The sequence below is a fragment of the Phacochoerus africanus genome, chromosome 5 (assembly GCF_016906955.1).
Source record: "Phacochoerus africanus isolate WHEZ1 chromosome 5, ROS_Pafr_v1, whole genome shotgun sequence".
NCBI lineage: Eukaryota > Metazoa > Chordata > Mammalia > Artiodactyla > Suidae > Phacochoerus > Phacochoerus africanus.
Window position 1 is genome coordinate 44,689,459 of NC_062548.1, and position 18,965 is coordinate 44,708,423.

The following is an 18,965-nucleotide window of genomic DNA, read 5'->3' on the forward strand; positions in this document are numbered from 1 at the left end:
TGCGCCCAGGGGGTGTTGGCGCTGTGCTTGAGCCAGGCTCTCCTGCTGGGCCCCAGGTCTCTTTCCCCCGACCAGTGGACGGGCGTATGTCAGCGGATATGACATCTCCCAAGACATGGCCCAGATCCGGAAGAGCCTGGGCCTGTGCCCGCAGCATGACATCTTGTTTGACAACCTGACAGTCGCCGAGCACCTGTATTTCTATGCTCAGGTGAGCCAGCAGGTGACAGGAATCTCCGGTCATCCTGGTGGTTCCCTCCCCTGCGTGCTGGGGCTCCCGAGGGAGCTGGTGTGCACCCTCGGCCTCCCAGCCCATGGACACCGGCCCCAAGGAGCCCTTCTTGCCTCTGGATCAGGGCGGGGTGTCAGGACGCAGGGTCCAGCACAGGAAGGGGGACAGCACCCAGGCCAGTGCCAGCTGGACAACCGTCTCCCTCAGCAACCCCTGCCAGGAGTTCCCGTTGTGGTGCAGCAACTAGGAACCACGAGGATGTGGCTTCGAGCCCTGGCCTCACTTAGTGGGTTAAGGAGCCGGCGTTGCCATGAGCTGTGGTGTACGTCGCGGACGCCGCTCAGATCCCGCATGGATGTGGCTGTGGTGCAGGCTGTTGGCTACAGCTCCGATTCCACCCCTAGCCTGGGAACTTCCATATGCCACAAGTGTGGCCCTAAAAAGCAAAAAAATAAAAAAAGAAGCCCCTGCCAAGCCCTGTCCCCTGCTGTTTCAGCTGAAAGGCTTGTCCCGCCAGAAGTGCCCTGAGGAGGTCAAACGCGTGCTGCACGTCCTCGGCCTGGAGGACAAGCGGGACTCTCGGAGCAGGTTCCTGAGCGGGGGCATGAGGCGCAAGCTCTCCATCGGCATCGCCCTCATCGCGGGCTCCAAGGTAGGGGCGGTAGCAGGGCCTGCCGCGTGGCAGCCCGGGCCCGGGCCATGGCTCTGCTGGCCTCAAGGGCTATTCCTCCGGCCTCCAGGTGCTGATGCTGGACGAGCCCACCTCCGGCATGGACACCATCTCCAGGAGGGCCATCTGGGACCTTCTTCAGCAGCACAAAAGTGACCGCACCATCCTGCTGACCACGCACTTCATGGACGAGGCCGACCTGCTGGGAGACCGCATTGCCATCATGGCCAAGGGGGAGCTGCAGTGTTGTGGGTCATCGCTGTTCCTCAAACAGAAATACGGTGAGCGGGAGTTCCCGCTGTGGCTCAGTAGTTAGCGAACCTGACTGGGATCCATGAGGATGCGGGTTCAATCCTTGGCCTTGCTCAGTGGGTTAAGGACCCAGTGTTGCCATGAGCTGTGGGGTAGGTTGCAGACACGGCTTGGATCTGCCATGGCTGCAGCTGTAGTGTAGACCAGCAGCTGTAGGTCTGATTAGACCCCTAGCCTGGGACCTTCCATATGCCGCAGGTGCAGCCCTAAAAAAAGAAAAAGAAAAATACAGTGAGCCGCCGAGGACAGGCAGCCCAGCTCAGTTCTGTGCAGGGTCACCAGTGCTCGTCCACTGAGCTGGGGAACGTGCCCACTGCTAAGGCTCCCCAAGGGCCCCTGAGATGCGGCAGGGAGAGGCCTCCTCTAGACGTTCTGATCCGCTGCCCCTGGATGGGGTACCTGAGGCCCCAGGAAGAGGGCCTGGGAGAATGAGGAGGGAATGAACCTTAACTTGAGGCAGTCTTGGCCAGTGGAAGAGCAGTCAGGTGCCAGGCCACCAAGAGCAGAGACACTGTTGGAGAGGCCACGCCGGCTCGCCAGCGTCATGGCTCCCAAACAAGCGAGTGGCGGGTGGCCCCGTGCAGGACTGGTGGGCCACATGGAGTCAGCCCTGTCTTTGCCTCAGGAGCGTGGCTTCCCTTCTCCAGGGCAGCCCCGTCTGAGGGGCTCCAGGCTTGCCAGGTCCCACCCACGTCCCCCCAGTGGAAGGAGCAAAGATGGAAGCCCAGCACCCCTCCCCGGACCCCCCAGCAATTGCACCCTCACCCCTGCGGCTTCTCCCGGCCAGCACACACCCTCACAAATGGAGGGTGACCTGGAAGGTGACCTGGTGTGGTCACATCAGGCTGGGGGGAGCTGAAGTTCTGTTACTGAGGAAGCAAGGAGATGGGGTTTGGGGGACAATTTGTACCCCCACCTCTGAGACTGGAAATCTGAAATCCAGCTCTGGTCTCACCTCCTCATCAACTCAGCACCCAAGCTCTGCAGCATCTCCCCAGCCAGGGAACAGGAGGCGCCCTGAGATGCCCGAGATGCCCTGAGGTTTCTCTGCTCTCCGGCCCTTTCGGGGGGCCTGCCCTGCAGGAGCGGGGGCCCTGGGTGGTGAGCCGGGAGGAGAGGGGAGACAGCCTCACTTGGGCTCCGGGTGTCCAGGCGCAGGCTACCACATGACGCTGGTGAAGGAGCCTCACTGCAACCCCGAGGCCATCTCCCGGCTGGTGCACCAGCACGTCCCCAATGCCACGCTGGAGAGCAGTGCCGGAGCAGAGCTGTCCTTCATTCTTCCCAAGGAGAGCACACACAGGTACGCGTGTGGCCCAGAGCAAAAATGTGCTAATGAACTTCCTCTGGAAAGCTCTGTCGAGACGTCCAGTGACCCCCAGGATGGGCTTCCTGTACGGGGTCAGCAGCACCAGACAGTGACCCCCAGGATGGGCTTCCTGTACGGGGTCAGCAGCACCAGACTCCCATCTGAAGGTGCTGGGCTTACCTTCCCTCTGCAGGATGGGAGCGTGTCTGCTGTACTCCATGGCTGCCAGCTTCGAGTAAAATTTCTCTTTAGTATTTATGGGCGGAAACGGCACATACGTGCTTGATTGGCATTTTGTATTTCTTCCATTCCTGCTGGCGGGAGTTTGAGCATTTCTGGCGCTGATCAGGCTCTAAGCATTGCTGCCCCCGCATGTTCCTTGTCCATCCATCGGAGGAAGCATCCTCTGCATTGACATCGGCCATTCGTGCTGCAACATTTTCCAGTTTGTTGTTGCCTTTGAATGTGGGGGGATCTTTTCCCTACAGATGTTTAATGAGGGGGGGGGGGACCAAAAACTGCCCGCTCTTCAGAAACAGCCTCTCAAGGCGCTGACCTTCCTTGGCTAGCGCCTCCCCCACGCAGCACAGGGGTGCTTATTTAGAAACAAATTCTTCAGAAAGTCTCGGAGAAGGGGCTCGCTCAAGGTGTTTCTTTCAGGTTTGAAAGTCTTTTTGCCAAACTGGAGAAGAGGCAGAAGGAACTGGGCATCGCCAGCTTCGGGGCCTCTGTCACCACCATGGAGGAGGTCTTTCTCCGGTCAGTAGGCGTGCGTCCGTGTCCATCTAGGGCTCAGCCGTGCGGGTGACCTTTGTAAAGTGTGACGTTAAAGCAGTCCCCTTGGTTGTCATCTGGGCCGCCCGTCAGAGGTGGGCCTGCAGCCCGCAGCGGGAGCAGAGCCGTGGGTCGGCTGTCAGAGCCTGGGTTCGAACCCCAGCCTAGAGCTGACCCCAGCCAGGCTCCCCCGCACCCTCAGTGACTCCAAAAGCAGAGCTCTTATCTCTGGAAGCACCCACGTTGTAAGCGCATGTGTGCCTCCCCGGGGGCCCTCCCGCCAGCACCCAGGCAGTGTCGTGCCTGCCAGGCTCCCCCCCAGGCTTAGGGAGCCATCCTGGAGCACGGGTCTGTCCACAGCGAAGATGTGAGCTTTCCAGTTCACCCCTCACCACTGCGGGGTGGGCTCCAGACAGTCAGTCCATGTGTTTACCGCCCGGCTCTGGAGTCCTTTCTTTAGCAGACACGGGGCTGAGAACCCGAAATACCAAAGTGAATGTGCTTTCGATGTTTCCCCAAGAGGATCCCGCAGCCCAGGGGACGCAGCAGAATAAGCGAGCACAAGTGCAATGCCGCTCCCGTCAGGGGCCTCCCAGGCTTTGGAGCGGCCGACACCGGCCCCACCCGCCCTCCTCACACCCAGCACCCCGCCCTGGGGTCGCCCTCCCCCCCACACACCCTCGCCTGCCTCCTGGTCTCAGCGTGGCGACAAGCGCCCTGACCCACAGCTTCCCACTTGCTGCTCCGTCATGCCCCGGGCCCCCTCCTGTCCCTCTGAGAGCCCTGGTTATAAATGCCAACGTCAGGTGGTCTCCCCAGGAGACCGGGGGGCCTTGCGCGCAGGGGCCCTGGGCACGGTCCTTCCCTCCTGGACTTTGCACGGCCGCCGTAGCCCGTGTCCTGGAGGACTGACTGGTGAACGAATGAATGGACACATGCAGGAGCCAGCCCGTGGTGTAACACCTGGCCGCGCCCCGCTCCGCCTCTGCCGCCCTCTCCCTGCCCGGGGAAGCTGGGTTATGACCAGGCTCCGTGTCTCGGCCAGGGTCGGGAAGCTGGTGGACACGAGCATGGACATCCAGGCCATCCAGCTCCCTGCCCTGCAGTACCAGCACGAGAGGCGGGCGAGCGACTGGGCAGTGGACAGCCACCTGTGCGGGACGATGGACTCGACCAACGGCATCGGCGCCCTGATCGAGGAGGAGTGCACGGCGGTCAGGCTCAACAGCGGGGTGAGGGCCAGGCGGCTGTGCAGGGAGCCCGGGCCCCGCAACAGGGGCCGCAGGGCAGCCAGGGGCTCTGGGCGGAGGGCAGGGGACAGCGCCCGCTCCGTGGGTGGCAGGGAGAAGGAGACCCCAGAGCATCCCACCTAGGCAGTTGTCCCTTCTCAGTGACGGGCTCTGCCTGGGCCGCTCACCGCGAGGGAGCGGCGTTTGCGACGCTGACAGTGCAAAGTGCTCCGCTGCCCGAGGTCTCCCGCGGGCCCAGCCCCCAGGGCGGGGGACGGCGGCACTGGTCCCATTTCACAGGCGGGAAGCTGAGGCCTGTGCCTAGGCAGTGCGAAGCAGAGCTGGGCCCTGTTGCTGCCAGCCTGAGCCCAGAGCCTTGGCTTTCCCCGGGTTTTCTCTGCAGCGGGGAGGGGAGGGGACAGTGCAGGCCAGGGCCGGGAGCCCAGGCAGCTGGGGGGGCCTTGTCCACCTGCTCTGCTGTGAGCACAGCCGGGGCCTCCGGCCAGGAGCAGCGAAGGCACAGGCTTCGACTCCCTTCTGGGGGAGCAGATGGCCCCCGATGGCCTTTGACGCAGAGCAGTGCCTGCCCCACCTCAGCTTTTGTGAGGCCCCCAAGGCCCACGTCCCAAGGGGACATGTCTCTGGCGGGCCCTCTGTGTCACCGACCAGGCCCTAGGCGAAGCCCTGGCAGCCTGGGGCCAGCTCTCAGCCGGAGGCCCCAGGCCCACGTGGGGACCGAGGTCAGGCCCCGGCTGCGGAGTGGCGGCTGTGTCACCCCCCTCCTCTCTGTCGCAGCCTGCTCTCCACTGCCAGCAGTTCTGGGCCATGTTCCTGAAGAAGGCCGCGTACAGCTGGCGGGAGTGGAAAATGGTGGCAGCCCAGGTCCTGGTCCCTCTGGCGTGCCTCACCCTGGCCCTCCTGGCCACCAACTACTCCTCCGAGACCTTCGACGAGCCCATGCTGAAGCTGACCCTGGGCGAGTACGGCAGAACCGTGGTGCCCTTCTCAGCGCCTGGGGCCTCTCGGCTGGGTCAGCAGCTGTCGGAGCAGTTGAAGGACATGCTGCAGGCCGAGGGCCAGGAGCCTCGGGAGGTGCTGGGTAAGGGGCGTCCCCGGGGGCTCGGGCCTGGCTCGTGTTGTCTGAGCCTGGCTTCACCGCGGCACCGTGGACATTGGGGTGGTTAGTTCTTTGCTGCAAGACATTTAGTGGTGTCCCTGGCCTACCCCCCCATTCCCTGCCACCTGTCCTAAAAAGCAGAGATGGGAGTTCCCGCCGTGGCACAACAGAAACAAATCTGACTAGGAACCACGAGGTCACAGGTTTGATCCCTGGCCTCACTCAGTGGGTTAAGGATCCGGCGTTGCCATGAGCTGTGATGTAGGTCGCAGACGTGGCTTGGATCCCGCGTTGCCCTGATTGTGGTGTAGGCCGGCAGCTGTCACTCTGATTCGACCCCTAGCCTGGGAATCTCCGTATGCCGTGGGTGTGGCCCTAAAAAGCAAAAAAAGCAAAAAAAAAAAAAAAGACGGCAGAAATGCCTGCAGACATTAGCAGATTTCCCCTGGGGGATGGGGGGACCGGGGGTGGGGGGAGGGGAGGGCGGCGGGGGGTGCGTCCCCGGAGTCGGAGGAAATTGGCTTCTCTAGGGCCACGCTCTGCCCAGGCGGCCATTGACGTGGGGGTTGGAGTCTCAGGACCTTTCACGACCAGCTTCATGATGTGCCTTGTGTGACCGGGGCGGGGGGGGGGGGGGGGGAGAGTTTCCTCCCACGTCCTAAAGCTGGAACTATCTGGTGCCCCTGGCGGTGGCTGTTGGACGCTGCCTGGAGCTTAGGGCAGGCTCCGCGCCCTTGAAGGTTTTCTCACTTCTCTGCTCTCCTCCCACCCCCTGGACGGCAGCTTTGAGGTCACAACGGATGGTCCTAAGATCTTGGCAGGAGTCAGGTTCTCCTTTAGGAAAAGGCTGGCCTTATCGGCAGCCTCGAGCGGGTGGCACTGCTGCGAGCACTGCTGCCAGGCAGGAGCTCCTGCGGCCGGCGTCCCGCCAGCCATCAGGGCCATGAGCACCCTGGCTGCTGGTGGGCGCCTTGTTTGTCACCCCCCACGTGTCCCCCATCTTGTTTCCTGGCTGTCACCCAGCCAGGCCCATAGTTTTCAGGGCTGTCACGGTGCAGGGTGGCTCCCAGGACTCAGGACACTGCTATAGCTGCCCCGGCCTGAGTCCGTCTGGAAGGCCAGATCGCTGCTCCCTCAGGAGCGGGCTTGCTTACGCTGTATTCAGGCGTCTGACTCCCCTTTTCCTCGCATGCCGAGAGCTAGAGCAAGCCTTGCCGGATGCCTTTGTAACTGTCACTATTAGGATTCACCAACGTGTCCCTGTTCCCTCACTGAGCTTTGGGTCCTGCAAGGTGGGTGTCACCACTGCCGCTGTTGACAGCTGCGGGGAAGGCAAGGCCAGAGCAGGGAGTGAGCGTGAGATGCCAGCTCCCTGCAGCCACTCGGCCAGCTCTGGGCCGGGCAGCGTGTGCACACGAGCTAGTGGACCCAAGGTCGCTCGGTGATGGGAGGGTGGACCCCCGCCCCATCAGAGCCCCCGTCGGTGTGTGTGGCAGCCGAGGAGCAAAGCAAGACGCGGCGGGACTGTGCTGGCCCCGCAGGACTGGGATCCTGCCGCTGCCCTCACGATGCGGGGCACACAGGCGCCCGGGCTGCCCAGTCCCCGTCGCCAGAGCGTGGCAGGCCTGAAGTGGGGGTTATTGGAGTCCATCCAGCTCTTCTCCCAGGGCCTCCTCCCTCAGGCCAGTCTTTTTCTTTTTTTTTTTTTTTTGATGATTTTTATCTTTTCCATTATAGTTGGTTTACAGTCAGGCCACACTTTTTTAAAATGATCATTTTTTCCAATTATAAAAGGATACTTCTTCATTCTATAAAAATTGAAAACCAACCAGCAGTATAGCGGGACAGTCTGTGCGCTCACCCCCCCAGATGTGGCCCCTCGCCCCGCCCCCGTGCAGTCCTGGGGGCTGTCCGAGCCCACCTGGGGGTGCCCTTCCCTGCACTGGGCCGCCCAGAGGTTTCAGTGGCTCTGCCTTCTAGAACCTCATCTCCTGAGCTGGCCTCCTGCCATGTTGACCTGGGCCAGAGCATCCCTTTAGAATGTGTGTGTATGTGTGTGTGTGTGTGTGTGTTTGAGTGAGACTGGGGGCGCCCCTGCCGCTCAGCTCCTGTGGCTCTGGGGGTGCCCCATGCATAGCCTGCAGCCTCACCACCTGCTGCTGCGCCCACACGTGGCCCCCCGACCTGTGGATGGTGCACAGGTGCAAGGTGCTGCCTCCTTTCCGCGGTTCCTGTGGCCCTTCAGAGCCCCCCAAAGCAGGGCCTCGGCCGGGGCGGGGGGCCTCGGGCCAGTCGGCCACACCGCTGACTCTGCCCTTGCCCCCACCCCCAGGTGACCTGGAGGAGTTCCTGATTTTCAGGGCCTCGGTGGAGGGGGGCGGCTTCAACGAGCGGTGCCTGGTGGCGGCGTCCTTCAGAGACGTGGGCGAGCGCACGGTCGTCACCGCGCTCTTCAACAACCAGGCCTACCACTCCCCGGCCACCGCGCTGGCCGTCGTGGACAACCTCCTGTTCCAGCTGCTGTGCGGCCCTCGGGCCTCCATCACGGCGTCCAACTACCCCCAGCCCCGGAGCACCCTGCAGGCCGCCAAGGACCAGTTCAATGAGTATGTGCATCCTCCCACCCGCCAGGACCCCGCCATGGGGCCAGGTCCCCCGTCACCCCCGACCACCTCTGGCACCTCGGGCACAGCCAGGGGCCCCAAGGGCTGCGTCGGTAGATAGAGCATTGCTTCTGCTCTCGGGAAGCTGCTGATTCTTGGCCAGGGACCCCTGCCCCATCTTCCTCTGCCGTCCATACTCTCCCCTTCCTTAGACAGCAGATAAGCTGGGGAGACCCCATCCCACACCCACCCAGGCCCCACGGGAGACTCTGGAGGACTTGGAGGGTGACCGGGCCCTATTCCCAAGCCTGCAGCCAGCTCTTGCTGGCCCTTATCCCTGGCGGGTCTGAGCACCTGTGCCCAGAACAGCCTGCAGCGCCCGGCTGGCCGTGTCGCTGCCCCTCGGGGGCCTCGTGTCAGAAGCCCAGTGGGCATCCCTGTCCTTAGGCCTTGTCACTCTGCCACGTGTGTAGGACTGCCCCTCATCCAGGTTGCGGAGCCTCTAGAACTCTGCAGGCCGCCCAAGGAAGCCGGAAAAGTCCGTTTCCTAACCATCACTCCACCCCAGACGGCCTCATCTCCAGCCCCTGTTCAAGTCCGTGTCCAGCCCGCCTGATGGCCTCTTCCCCCTCCGCCACCTCCCGACCCTGCTGCAAAAGCAGAGCGCGGTGGAGTCCTCCGTGCTCGCTGTGCCAGGATCAGGCGGAGGAGTCAGCGTAGGGTGGTGACAGCAGACAAGGCGCAGGAGTTTCTGTTGTGTCGTAACTGCCCAGGAGGGAGAACCGCCTGCCGTGCCATTCCCCGGTTCTCGGTACAGAGCTGAAGCATTCTTAGTACGGTTCTCGGTGACAGCGTGGTGGAACCGTCACCACATACAGTGTTTTATCTTTTTTTTTTTTGGTCTTTTTTTAGGGCTGCACCCACGGCATTTGGAGGTTCCCAGGCTAGGGGTCAAATCAGAGCTGTAGCCGCCAACCATAGTCACAGCCACAGCCACGCCAGATCCAAGCCGTGTCTGCAACCTATACCACAGCTCACGGTAACACTGGATCCTTAACCCACTGAGTGAGGCCAGGGATCAAACCTGCGTCCTCATGGATCCTAGTCAGATTCGTGTCCCCGGAGCCACGACAGGAACTCCACACCATGTGCAGTTTTATTGAACGCTGTCATTATCCCCAAAAGAAACCCTGTGACCCCTGGCAGCCACCCCTTTCCTCTGTCCTCCGTCGAAGGAGCCAGCAGTCTGCGTTCTGTCTCTGTGCCCTGCCTGGCCCACATGGCCCACGTGGGTGGACTCTGAGAACGCAGCCTTTCGTGCCTGGCTTCTTTCCCTCTCAAGGTTCATCCACGTGGTGCCAGTATTCCACTGCCTTTTTTGGCCAAATAGTGTTCCTTTGACCCAGCGCCACTTGTTGAGATGGTCGGGGTTGGGAAGGGGGTGGTTAAGCAGCAAAATAATGCTCTTGGAGCAGGTTTCTGGAAGGGGTTGCTGGCCCCAGAAGGTAGTGCGGCGCCCGACAGGGGTGTCCTGAGGCTCTCGTGATCGCTTAACACCCTTTAGCGGTTGGGCGACTGCATTACTGAACAGTAATGACCGAGCACTCCATCCCCCCGCCCCGCCCCCGTGCTGTCCTCTGTCCCTGACCTGTCCTGTCCCTGCCCCGCCCCCTGCAGGGGCCGGAAGGGATTCAACATCGCCCTCAACTTGCTCTTCGCCATGGCGTTCCTGGCCAGCACATTTTCCATCCTGGCGGTCAGCGAGAGGGCCGTCCAGGCCAAGCACGTCCAGTTTGTGAGCGGCGTCCACGTGGCTACGTTCTGGCTCTCCGCGCTGCTGTGGGACCTCCTGTCCTTCCTCGTCCCCGCCCTGCTGCTGCTGGTGAGCCGCGGGGTGCTGGGGCCCTTCCCCTGCACGGCACGGGGGGCTGGCCCTGGGGCCCTGCACGGACTGGCACCAGCCTGGGGTCCGCAGTTCAGCCTCCGTGGCGGGAGGACATTCGGGAACACCCGGGCCCCCTCGTCTGTCTTGCGCCCCCAGCCTCTGTCCCACTTGGGCGGTGGGGGGGGGGCCTGGCGTTTCCTCAGGGGGAGCTCAGAGCCGCGGAGCTGGTGGCAGAGGTGGCCCACGGGGCTGGCCGGCCCGGGCTCACGTGCTCTCCAGGTTCCCCGGCCATCCCGTCTGTGCGGCTGCAGGTGGTGTTCAAGGCCTTCGATGTGCACGCCTTCACACGGGACGGCCACCTGGCCGACGCCCTGCTGCTGCTCATGCTCTACGGCTGGGCCATCATCCCGCTCATGTACCTGCTGAGCTTCTTTTTCTCGGCGGCGGCCACGGCCTATGCGAGGCTGACCGTGTTCAACATCCTGTCGGGCGTCGCCACCTTCCTCGTGGTCACCGTCACGCGCATCCCAGGTGGGAGCCAGGTGCCCCCACCCCCGCCGCCGACGGCCGTTCTGCCCCCCAGGGAGGCGCCAACAGCACTGCGCCTGACCCCTCCCAGGCCCCCGGCCCGAGGCGGCCCAGCCTGGCCAGCCGCCCCCACGTGCGCGCACCTGCTCCAGCGGGGTTGGGCGGCCCCGCAGGCCCGGCACCGGCCCCACAGCAACCCCGGAAACCGCCTTGGGGGCAGCTGGGGTGTCTCCTCGGGCACCAATGGGTCTGCACCTCCTCCCACAGCGGTAAAGCTGGAAGAACTTTCCAGAACCCTGGACCGCATGTTCCTGGTGCTGCCCAACCACTGCTTGGGGATGGCGGTCAGCAGCTTCTACGAGAACTACGAGACCAGGAGGTACTGCACCTCCTCCACGGTGGCGGCCCGCTACTGCCAGAAGCACAGTGAGTGTGGGCCCCTGGGACAGCCTGTCCCCGCCCCGCCCCAGGCTCCAGGGGCACCTCGTGCAGGGAGACCCCTCGACTCAGGAAGTCGCACCGGCGGCTTCCTTGGAAGACCGGTGCACCCTGTGTCCATGCAGCCTCCATCCAGGGCCGTGTGCAGGGCCTGGCAGGCGCAGAGAGGGGCTTGGGCTGGGACCCCAGAGGGCAGGGGTGCGGGGCCGCGGGTGCAGCCCCCGTGCCTTGCTCGCACAGACGTCCGGTACCAGGAGAACTTCTATGCGTGGAACGCCCCGGGCATCGGCAGGTTCGTGGCCTCCCTGGCCGCCTCGGGGTTTGCCTACCTCACCCTGCTCTTCCTCCTTGAGACCGACCTCCTGTGGAGGCTGAAGTCCTGCCTGTGTGCCTTGCGGAGGAGGCGGGCGCTGGTGAGTGGCTCCGTGCGGGGTGGCCTCCTGCTAAGGCTGGGCTTCCTCGGGGCCGCCCGAGACCCCAAAGCTGTGGCGCCAGAGCGCCCACGGTCTGTCACCCAGTCCCCTCCGCACACCATCGAGACCTGCCCAGACAGCTTAGTGTGGACCTGTTCACCGGGGCTAAGTGGCTGAAAACGCGACGGTTCCTAAGAGAAGGAGCTCTGTGGTTTTCTTGCGAGTCCCGCACTGTCCTTGTCCCTCAGGAGGCCTGTGTCTCCTGAGCCCTTCCGGCCACTTGGCTGTCCTGGCGGGAGGCCTGAGACAGCGCATGTGGGGCTGAGCTGGGGCGAGGGTCTAGAGACCTCGCCCTCTCTCTGCTGGAAAAGGAGCCTCGGCAGGAGCTCACCCCTGCCGACTTCTTCTGGAACAATCAGACGGAAGCGTACACCCGGACGCCAGCGCTGCCCGAAGACCAGGACGTGGCAGACGAGAGGAACCGGGTCCTGGCCCCCGGTCTGGACTCGCTGCTGGACACGCCCCTGGTCATCAAGGAGCTTTCCAAGGTACGGCGGGCCCTCCGTCCGCGGCTGCCCGCTGCCCGGCAGCCAGTCCTGCAGTCCCCGGGCCTCCGCACGCCTCTGCTCTCCAGGTGTACGAGCAGCGGGCGCCCCTCCTCGCTGTGGATAGGGTCTCCCTCAAGGTCCAGAAAGGGGAGTGCTTCGGCTTGCTGGGCTTCAACGGAGCCGGGAAGACCACAACTTTCAAAATGCTGACCGGGGAGGAGACCGTCAGTTCCGGGGACGCCTTCGTTGGCGGCTACAGCATCTGCTCGGACCTCAGGAAGGTGGGTATGGCCGGGGGGGCGGGCAGAAGGAAGGGCAGCCCAGAGGGTGGGGACGGGGCTTGTCTCAAGAAGGTCCCCAAGCCAGGCCCGAGGTGCCTGGACCATGGCGGGGCCCTCCGTGCAGAGGCAGCTTCAGCTCCTAGCGCGTGGACAGCAGGACAGGGCAGCGACCAGGGGCCGGAGCTGCGCGGGTGATGGGGGGGAAGAGCGACGACAGGAAGAGGAGAGGCCCCTCCGCCAGAGGGACCAGGCCGGGCCTGCAGCCAAGACGGGTCCCTCCCAGAGAAGCTGCTTCCCTGGCCCTGGCGCCCACAGAACTCTGCCTGCTTGGGGGAACTCTAGTCTGCGGGTGCAGGTGATGCAAATGGCACCCTGGGCTGTCGAGACCCGCAGCCCCAGAGCACCAAAAGCTGGTGCATGTTAACGCCAAACCGCATGGTTACGAGCATCGATGAGCCCGAGGCAGGGCGAGGGCCTCCCAATGAAATCTGTGAGCCTCGAGGCCCTGCTGGAGCCGCCTCTGACAGAGGGCGCTCCATGGTCCCGCCAGCCCAGGCCTGGCTTAGGGACCTTCCTGAGTGTTGGAGACAGAAACGAAGGCCCAGGGCCCCCAGGGAGGGGTGTAGGAGGAGACCTTCCCTATGTGGGACTGAACCCCAAAGGGCCACCCCTCTGGGTGAGAGCAAACCAGGCTACCCTCCCCGACACTGGGGATTGTGTGTGTGCTGAGCAGGCGGGGAGAGGAACAGGGCCAAGCCTGGGTCTGGGCATGGCAGCGTCGGCTGGCTGGCAGCAGAGGCTTCCCTGGCTGTCCCCTGGGTGCAGCAGCACACGCCCCCACTGGGCAACAGCCTCCCTTCCGGGCCCCAGAGAACACCCCAGGTTGTGTCCCCAGGCCTGTGAGCAGCACACAACAAAAACTGAGGCAAGGCGCCCTGACTAGAGCCCATAGACACAGGCTCCAGGGGAGAAGCAAGCCCCCTACCTGGGATTTGCAATTACCAGCCCCAGGTTACAAAACGATGGTGCTTCTTAGGTTTAAGGAAATAAACAAGCTGGAAAATACGTGCAAGAGGAGTTCCCATTGTGGCTCAGTGGTAACGAACCTGACTGGTATCCGTGAGAATGTGGGTTCGATCCCTGGCCTCAACCAGTCGGTTAAGGATCCGGCGTTGCCACGAGCTGTGGCATAGGTCGCAGACGCGGCTCAAATCCCACGTTGCTGTGGCTGTGGTGTAGGCCGGCAGCTGCAGCTTCGAGTGGACCCCCTAGCCTGGGAACCTCCATGTGCTGTGGGTGTGGCCCTAAAAAGCAAGGGGAAAAAAATGTATATATATGCAAGAAAGAGAAAACCATAATGGGATCTAGGAATGGAGAAAAGGGTGAGAAGTCCTAAATATTTAATCTGCATTTCAGCAGGAAAGGAGAGACTGGGAGAAAGAAAGCAACTGCCAGGGTCAAGGCCAAGAACTTTTCCCAACCAATTAGGAGCATATTCTGGAAGCCTAAGAGCCCCAAGGAGGGCAAAGAGAAACTCCATCTCTGGAACCCACAGAACTAGGCTTGCTGTCCCCTGCCAGCTGCTGAACATGGCTGGAGATGGAGGCGAGCCACACGGCACCCTGGCTCTGCCGAACACGGCCTCCTGCCCAGGCGATGCCCACCCCCCACCAAAGGTGGTGCCAGCAAACGTCTCTTAATAGAGGGAGAAAAAGAAAGGTCCCAGCACACAGAGGTGTTTGTTAAGCACCTGATGAACCGAGTGAGGGCCTGTCCACTGTTGAGCATGGCACAGACACCATCAGTCCGTGTAATCGGTACCTCTTGCACCAGGCTGCCCCCATGTGGCCCAGGGCTGGCTCTGGCCCATCTCTGACCCCTGGGTGTGGGGCTAGGTCCTGGTGGGCCCGGACTCACTGAGCCGCCAAGCCCTTCCAGCATCCCCGCCCAAGAGCTGCTCGGCAAGCTTCAGCGGTGGGCCGCTGCCAGGGCCTGGACACCGGCTGATGGACACCCCCCCCCCGTGGATCCCCTCAGAGAAACCCCGTGACCCTCTGCCTCCCCGCCCTGCCTCAACCCCAGGTGCGGCAGCGGATCGGCTACTGTCCCCAGTTTGATGCGCTGCTGGACCACCTGACGGGCCGGGAGACGCTGGTCATGTATGCCCGGCTGCGGGGCATCCCTGAGCACCACATCGAGTCCTGCGTGGAGAACACGCTGCGGGGGCTGCTCCTGGAGCCGTATGCCAACAAGCGGGTCGGGACGTACAGGTGCGTCTGCGCCCCAGCCCTCCCCTCCCCAACCCAGGGACCCCAGAGCTTCCCCTGTGCAGTCGGGGTCGCCCTCACCAGAGGGCAGGGCACAGGAGCCGAGCCAGAGCTCCTACCCGCCGTGCCAGGGTCTCCAGGGATTTGGTAGCATGACCAGGGGAGGGGGCTGTCCTGAAGATTCCGGCCACCTGGAGGCAAAGCCAGGGCGGGTGAAGTCAGGGCCCCTGTGCCCCCCTGAGATGCAGACCGGTGGTGTTTCCCTTCTGTGTGGGGCTCTCTCTGGGCCTCCGAGAGCTGGGCTTTCCAGGCATACTCACCAGAGGGCGCTCTGCCACCCCTGCACCCGGTCCTCCGCTGGGGTGCCGGAGTCCACACTCATCACCCTCCCCTCTCCCCTCGGCCCCAGCGGTGGCAACAAGCGGAAGCTGAGCGCTGGCATTGCCCTGCTGGGAGAACCTGCGGTCATCTTCCTGGACGAGCCGTCCACTGGCATGGACCCCGTGGCCCGGCGCCTGCTCTGGGACACCGTGGCGAGGGCCCGTGAGTCCGGCAAGGCCATCGTCATCACCTCCCACAGGTAGAGCCAGGGTCTCTGTGGGTCAGTGGAGGAGCCAGGACGAGGGCTCTGGGTGGGCTGGGCTGGGCTGGAAGGAGCTGGGTGGACAGAAGACCTGTTGGCAGCGGGCAAAGACTCTGTGAGGAGAGTCCCCAGACTCTGCCATGTGGGCCACACCCTGAGCCTGGGAATCAGGAACAGCCTGATCTGGGCGCCAGCACGTGCCCGTGTGCCCAGCTTCCGACCCGGAGGGGGGCATCAGCATCCCCCGGTGGCTACATGAGGCCTCTGCCCCTCTCCCCAGCATGGAGGAGTGTGAGGCCCTGTGCACCCGGCTGGCCATCATGGTGCAGGGCCAGTTCAAGTGCCTGGGCAGCCCCCAGCACCTCAAAAGCAAGTTTGGCAGCGGCTACTCCCTACGGGCCAAGATCCGGAGCGAAGGGCAGCAGGAGGCCCTGGAGGAGTTCAAGGCATTCGTGGACCTGACCTTCCCAGGTGTGTGGCGCCACACGGATGGCATCTGTGCGTCTGTCCATCCCCGACCCCTGGGGCGAGGGCTACGATTCCGGGGGCGCAGGCCACCCTGCCCTGGCCCTCCCTCCCGGCCCTCACAGGGACACGGTCTCTCCTTCATGCAGGCAGCGTCCTGGAGGATGAGCACCAAGGAATGGTCCATTACCACCTGCCCGGCGATGACCTGAGCTGGGCGAGGGTGAGCGCACACCGGGGCCTCCAGCAGTCACTCCTTCTAGGGTGACCCCACACTCCTTCCAAGGAGAAATCACATTCAGTTTCTGCTCTAACACTCACCCTGACAGCTGCTGGGTTGGGGGGCTTAGTGCCCAAAATACCTGAGTTGGAAAAAACATGATGCAAAAAGGAAGCTCCCCTAGAGAAGGAACCCAGCTTGCCCAGAGGTCATACCCGGAGCTGGGGTGTCAGGAGAAAGCCCCGCTCCTGGGCCTGCTGCCCGCATGCCCCCCCCCCGGCCTGCTCACCTTGTGTGGCTCCCCTCCTCCCCCAGGGAGCATGGGCCCATCCCCTGCACCTACCCCAGGGGTGGAGGCCAGGGGTAGGGACTCTGGGCCCCCCCCAGTGGCCAGAGGAGTCCCAGACCAGCCAAGGAGCTGGGCCCTGGCTTGCCAGCAGTGGCCGTTCTGCTTCCTGAAGGTGTTTGGTGTTCTGGAGAAGGCCAAGGAGAAGAACGGCGTGGACGACTACTCCGTGAGCCAGATCTCGCTGGAGCAGGTCTTCCTGAGCTTCGCCCACCTGCAGCCACCCGCGGAGGAGGTGGGGCCGTGAGGAGCAGGGCACCCAGGCGGCTCCCATCCCTCCAAGTTCACCCAACCCTGCACTCTACTTCTGATGACTGTTTTCTGTGATGGACGTGAGAATCAAGGCACAGTGTGGACCAGGCGTATCAGGGCCCTCACGCCGGAGTCAGCAGTCGCCAAAGCCACAACTCAAGATCCCAGCCAGGGGCCAGGCCGGCCGGCTGTGCGGGCAAGCCGTGGGGGTTTTTGCACAGAGAGCCATCCAGGAAGGGGCCTCACGGACTCCGGGGTTGAATTTCCCTAAGCACTTATAAGGGGTCCCCAGCGACACCCCACATTCGCACCTGGGGCGGAACCTCCTGGACTGGTGTGGGAAGCCAACAGGACCGGTGTCAGCAAACTCCCCTGGCTGCCCAGGATGGACAGAAAGGCCCCTGTCGTCGTCCTCGGGGGAGACACGGCTGGACTGGGTGCTGAGGTCTGTGCTTCCACTGCGGCCACGTAGTCCTAGGAGTCCCTCTCCCGGGAGGCGGACACTGCGCTACCATATAGCCAGCCCTGCACCCGGCATAAGCCCCCTGCTCCCAGCCCCAGAGGCAGCCAGCATAGGGAGGCGTGGAGCCACCAGCCTGGACGCCAGTCAGGGACCAGCGAGGGGCCGAACAGCCGTCCCTGGATGGTGCACCCAATGCGTGGCAACTGTCTGGAAAATAAAGGCTGGGAGGCAACATGAGTCTGTGAGTCGCAAGCTGGGCTCAGGGGCCCAGTCACTCACCTGCAGTCCCAACACAAGCCCCTTGTGTCGAGGTCCAGGCAGACAAAAGCAAGAGCTCGCTTTTCCAGGATGCAGTAAGCTCACAGGACTCACAGCCACGAGGGGAAGGAATAGCCAAGAAGTGCAGGTGCAGGAGCACATTAGACAGGTGGTCCAGAGTGGGAAAAAGGAGTGACAGGCTGGCGTAGGAAGCTGTGGGTCTAGGCGGGCAGAAGGCCTCTGGCTCCAGGACCGCTCGTGGCCTTTACGCCACTTTCCGGAAGAGTCTCAAGAAAGAGCATCAGCCCCCGTTTTGTTTATGCTCTTACTTCTCCTGGCTGAGCTTCTGTGATTGGAATTACTCACTATACCTTTTTCATTCCCTTAGAATTCATAGTGTCGGAAAAGACTTGTTTTCATCCTTCTGGTGTATTTGGTACAGCTTCAGATTTGCATTTTTATCAGTCTCTCAAAGTTCATGAACCCTACAAATAGTTTCCAGTAGTTCTTTTATTCCCTTTAAGATTCTTCAAACTGGGAGTTCCCTTTGTAGCTCAGTGGTAACAGACCCAACTAGGAGGATGCAGGTTCGATCCCTGGCCTCGCTCAGTGGGTTAAGTGTCCGGCATTGCCGTGAGCTGTGGTGTAGGTCACAGACATAGCTCGAATTCGGTGTGTCTGTGGCTGCAGCATACGCCAACAGCTACAGCTCCGATTCGGCCCCTAGCCTGGGAACCTCTGTATGCCATGGGTGTGGCTCTAAAAAGAAAAAAAATTCTTCCAACTGTCAATATTTACTAACACATTATAAGAAAAATAAACAGGTGGCTGTGGTCCCAAACGTGGCCCAACAGAAAACATCTTCCAAGAAGTGGGCTGCAACCACACTGGGTGTGCCCGGTACAGGGCCAGCACAGCCTGGCCACGTGCCCTGTACTTCAGGGCTTGCTGGTCTTGGGGTGTTTTTGTTTGTTTTTGCCATTTTAGGGCCGCACCAGCGGCATATGGAGGTTCCCAGGCTAGGGGTCAAATCAGAGCTGTAGCTGCCGGCCTATGGCACAGCCGCAGCAACCCAGGATCCGAGCCGTGCCTGCGACCCACACCACAGCTCTCGGCAACGCCAGATCCTTAACCCACCGAGCAAGGCCAGGGATCAAACCTGTGTCCTCGTGGAGGCTAGTCAGATTCGTTAACCACTGAGCCACGACGGGAACTCCTGCTGCTCCTGTTTTTTAAGCCCGCATGTTAAAGATCTAGAAAGTTATCACTTTTTCCTCCTTTGATGCCACAAAACAGGGTGTGAGGAAAGGTGTTCAGGACCAAAGGAACAGCACATGTGAGGCACACGTGTGAAATCAGACTGCGCTGGTCCACAGCAGTGAGGTGGCGCGATGGGTGCAGAGACTGGCAGGATGCACGTGGGGCCTGTCGTGACCAGAGATCCCTTTTGGAGACCACTCAGCGGTGGAGAAGACGAGGCAGCCTGGCCGAGGCTGCAGCGGTGGGGCTCAGAGGGCAGGCACGGGCCCTGTCGGGAGCACCCGGAGGACTCAGGGGTCCACGGCTTGCTGCGCTTATCAGAAAACCACACCCCAGAGATTTAAAAAGGCAAGGGTTTATTTCTTGGCCAAGTCAAGATCCAGAGAAGGCAAGTTAGGCGTTCTGTCACTGGTGGTCAAGGTCTCAGGGAGCCCTCCTCCATCTGCCCACTCCATCCAGCTGCAGGCAACCCTCCTCAAGGTCCCCTTCCAGGGTCCAAGGTGCCTCTGAGC

At 62.5% G+C, this 18,965-nt stretch overlaps 1 protein-coding gene across 3 annotated transcripts in view; it reads left to right on the plus strand.

Moving 5' to 3' along the window:
- Positions 1 to 17,172, plus strand: part of LOC125127595 (phospholipid-transporting ATPase ABCA3) — a 42,994-nt gene extending 25,822 nt beyond the window's left edge. For 2 of the 3 annotated variants that reach the window (XM_047780852.1, XM_047780853.1), the window contains exons 17-35: positions 57 to 211; positions 729 to 884; positions 973 to 1,183; positions 2,367 to 2,517; positions 3,184 to 3,282; positions 4,343 to 4,529; positions 5,322 to 5,625; positions 7,976 to 8,249; positions 9,924 to 10,128; positions 10,443 to 10,662; positions 10,927 to 11,085; positions 11,338 to 11,510; positions 11,882 to 12,058; positions 12,145 to 12,339; positions 14,422 to 14,609; positions 15,016 to 15,186; positions 15,470 to 15,660; positions 15,804 to 15,877; positions 16,336 to 17,172. In XM_047780852.1, the coding sequence (XP_047636808.1) occupies positions 57 to 211; positions 729 to 884; positions 973 to 1,183; positions 2,367 to 2,517; positions 3,184 to 3,282; positions 4,343 to 4,529; positions 5,322 to 5,625; positions 7,976 to 8,249; positions 9,924 to 10,128; positions 10,443 to 10,662; positions 10,927 to 11,085; positions 11,338 to 11,510; positions 11,882 to 12,058; positions 12,145 to 12,339; positions 14,422 to 14,609; positions 15,016 to 15,186; positions 15,470 to 15,660; positions 15,804 to 15,877; positions 16,336 to 16,467 (3,422 nt within the window). In that variant the 3' untranslated portion in view covers positions 16,468 to 17,172. The remainder of the gene's footprint in view (positions 1 to 56; positions 212 to 728; positions 885 to 972; positions 1,184 to 2,366; positions 2,518 to 3,183; positions 3,283 to 4,342; positions 4,530 to 5,321; positions 5,626 to 7,975; positions 8,250 to 9,923; positions 10,129 to 10,442; positions 10,663 to 10,926; positions 11,086 to 11,337; positions 11,511 to 11,881; positions 12,059 to 12,144; positions 12,340 to 14,421; positions 14,610 to 15,015; positions 15,187 to 15,469; positions 15,661 to 15,803; positions 15,878 to 16,335) is intronic. The other variant, XM_047780854.1, reaches the window with a different exon arrangement.
- Positions 17,173 to 18,965: the final 1,793 nt, after the last annotated feature.